The 1,491-nt window shown below is 44.4% G+C and overlaps 1 protein-coding gene across 1 annotated transcript in view; it reads left to right on the plus strand.

Moving 5' to 3' along the window:
* Positions 1-892: 892 nt before the first annotated feature.
* Positions 893-1,491, plus strand: part of LOC125179487 — a 3,563-nt gene continuing 2,964 nt past the window's right edge. The window contains exon 1 of the mRNA XM_047885454.1: positions 893-1,462. Within this exon, the coding sequence (XP_047741410.1) occupies positions 893-1,462 (570 nt within the window). The remainder of the gene's footprint in view (positions 1,463-1,491) is intronic.

Genomic DNA, 1,491 nt, shown 5'->3' on the forward strand with positions numbered 1-1,491 from the left:
GTTGTGCTGGTGCTGTTGATGATGGTGTGTTGTGCTGGTGCTGTTGATGAATTGGTGTGTTGTGCTGGTGCTGTTGATGTTGGTGGGTTGTGCTGGTGCTGTTGATGTTGGTGTGTTGTGCTGGTGCTGTTGATGTTGGTGGGTTGTGCTGGTGCTGTTGATGTTGGTGTGTTGTGCTGGTGCTGTTGATGTTGGTGTGTTATGCTGGTGCTGCTGGTGAGGGTGTGTCGGCTTGTGCTGGAGACTTGGAGCTGTTATCCGACTGTGCTATATTGTGTGTAATAACACATACTGCTGCTTTTGCCCTGTTATTGTTCAAGCTCACGTTTTTGCTGTTGCTGCAGTTTCTGCAGAAGGTAAAATAAGTGTAACTACAGTTGGTGTCGCAAATATTTGTTCTTCGGTTGCGTCCGTTGTTGCAGTCACATAATCTGTTGACATCAAATTATGTTCCCTCGGTTAATGTAATACGAGCCTCAATTAAAGTTGCTGTTAATCGCACAGATACACTTACGTTCCCTGTTAAAGCGCAACATTCCTAGTTACTTCTAAGCCGACGAGCAGAGACAAATGTTACCTGTACGGACTCGATTAGAAGCGACCTGTCTGTCAGCTGAATAGTTTAAGTATGCCGATCCTCCAGTAATTTGGTAAGACTTGATTATTAGCTGTATAATTAGTTTGATTTACTGATGAATATGAATTTTGTCATTATCTTTGTTACTTTCTATTTACTGCTTTTTTGTATTGATTTTCAGAAACCAGTTAAAAACTATCACGAAACCGCGTGTCAGTTACTGTCCTCCACGATTCTTAAAGATCTGCGAGAAGGATCTTTACAGTTTCAAATTAATTCGTCATAGTCAATCGGCTGACAGATCTAACATTTACGATGCTACGAACTCCTACCCACGGAGATGAACCTGAAGTTCCATCGGGGAAACTAGGCGCCGTAACAAGGAAAAGAAACGAAATCGAGGAGCTCTTGATCCTCGATCCACCCCCATACGACGAAATTCGAAAACTTTTCAACGAATATTTAACGAAAGTTGAACATCTGTATGCGGCAGCGCTAGACGGTAACCACAATGACTGGTTAGCTCCCCACAAGATTGCAATCGACAATTTCAGGGAAAAGGTGGAGTTAGCGTTGTCGTCGCTGCGTAAAACGGTGAGTGAAGCCACGCCATCTGTGAAGTCATCTTCGTCTTCTACTTCGTCAGTCAGGATTAAATTAGCTCAAAGGAAAGCAAAGCTCGCCGCTGAAAAAGTCCTTCTAGAGAAATCTTCCCAGTTGGATCAGGAAGAAATTCAGCTCAAAATTGAACAATTGAGACTCGAACGCAACCGAAAGCAAGCAGCGGTTGACAGCGCAGAGCTTGAGAATAAAATTCTTGAAGAGGAATTGGACTTGCTGGATGCGGCTGGTTCTGTTGGCGGCAGCGAGACCTCGTCATCCAGCGTTCGTGTCCCACTCAAGAGAGCAGCGCC

The sequence above is a fragment of the Hyalella azteca genome, unplaced genomic scaffold, assembly GCF_000764305.2.
Source record: "Hyalella azteca isolate HAZT.00-mixed unplaced genomic scaffold, Hazt_2.0.2 contig17973, whole genome shotgun sequence".
Lineage (NCBI taxonomy): Eukaryota > Metazoa > Arthropoda > Malacostraca > Amphipoda > Hyalellidae > Hyalella > Hyalella azteca.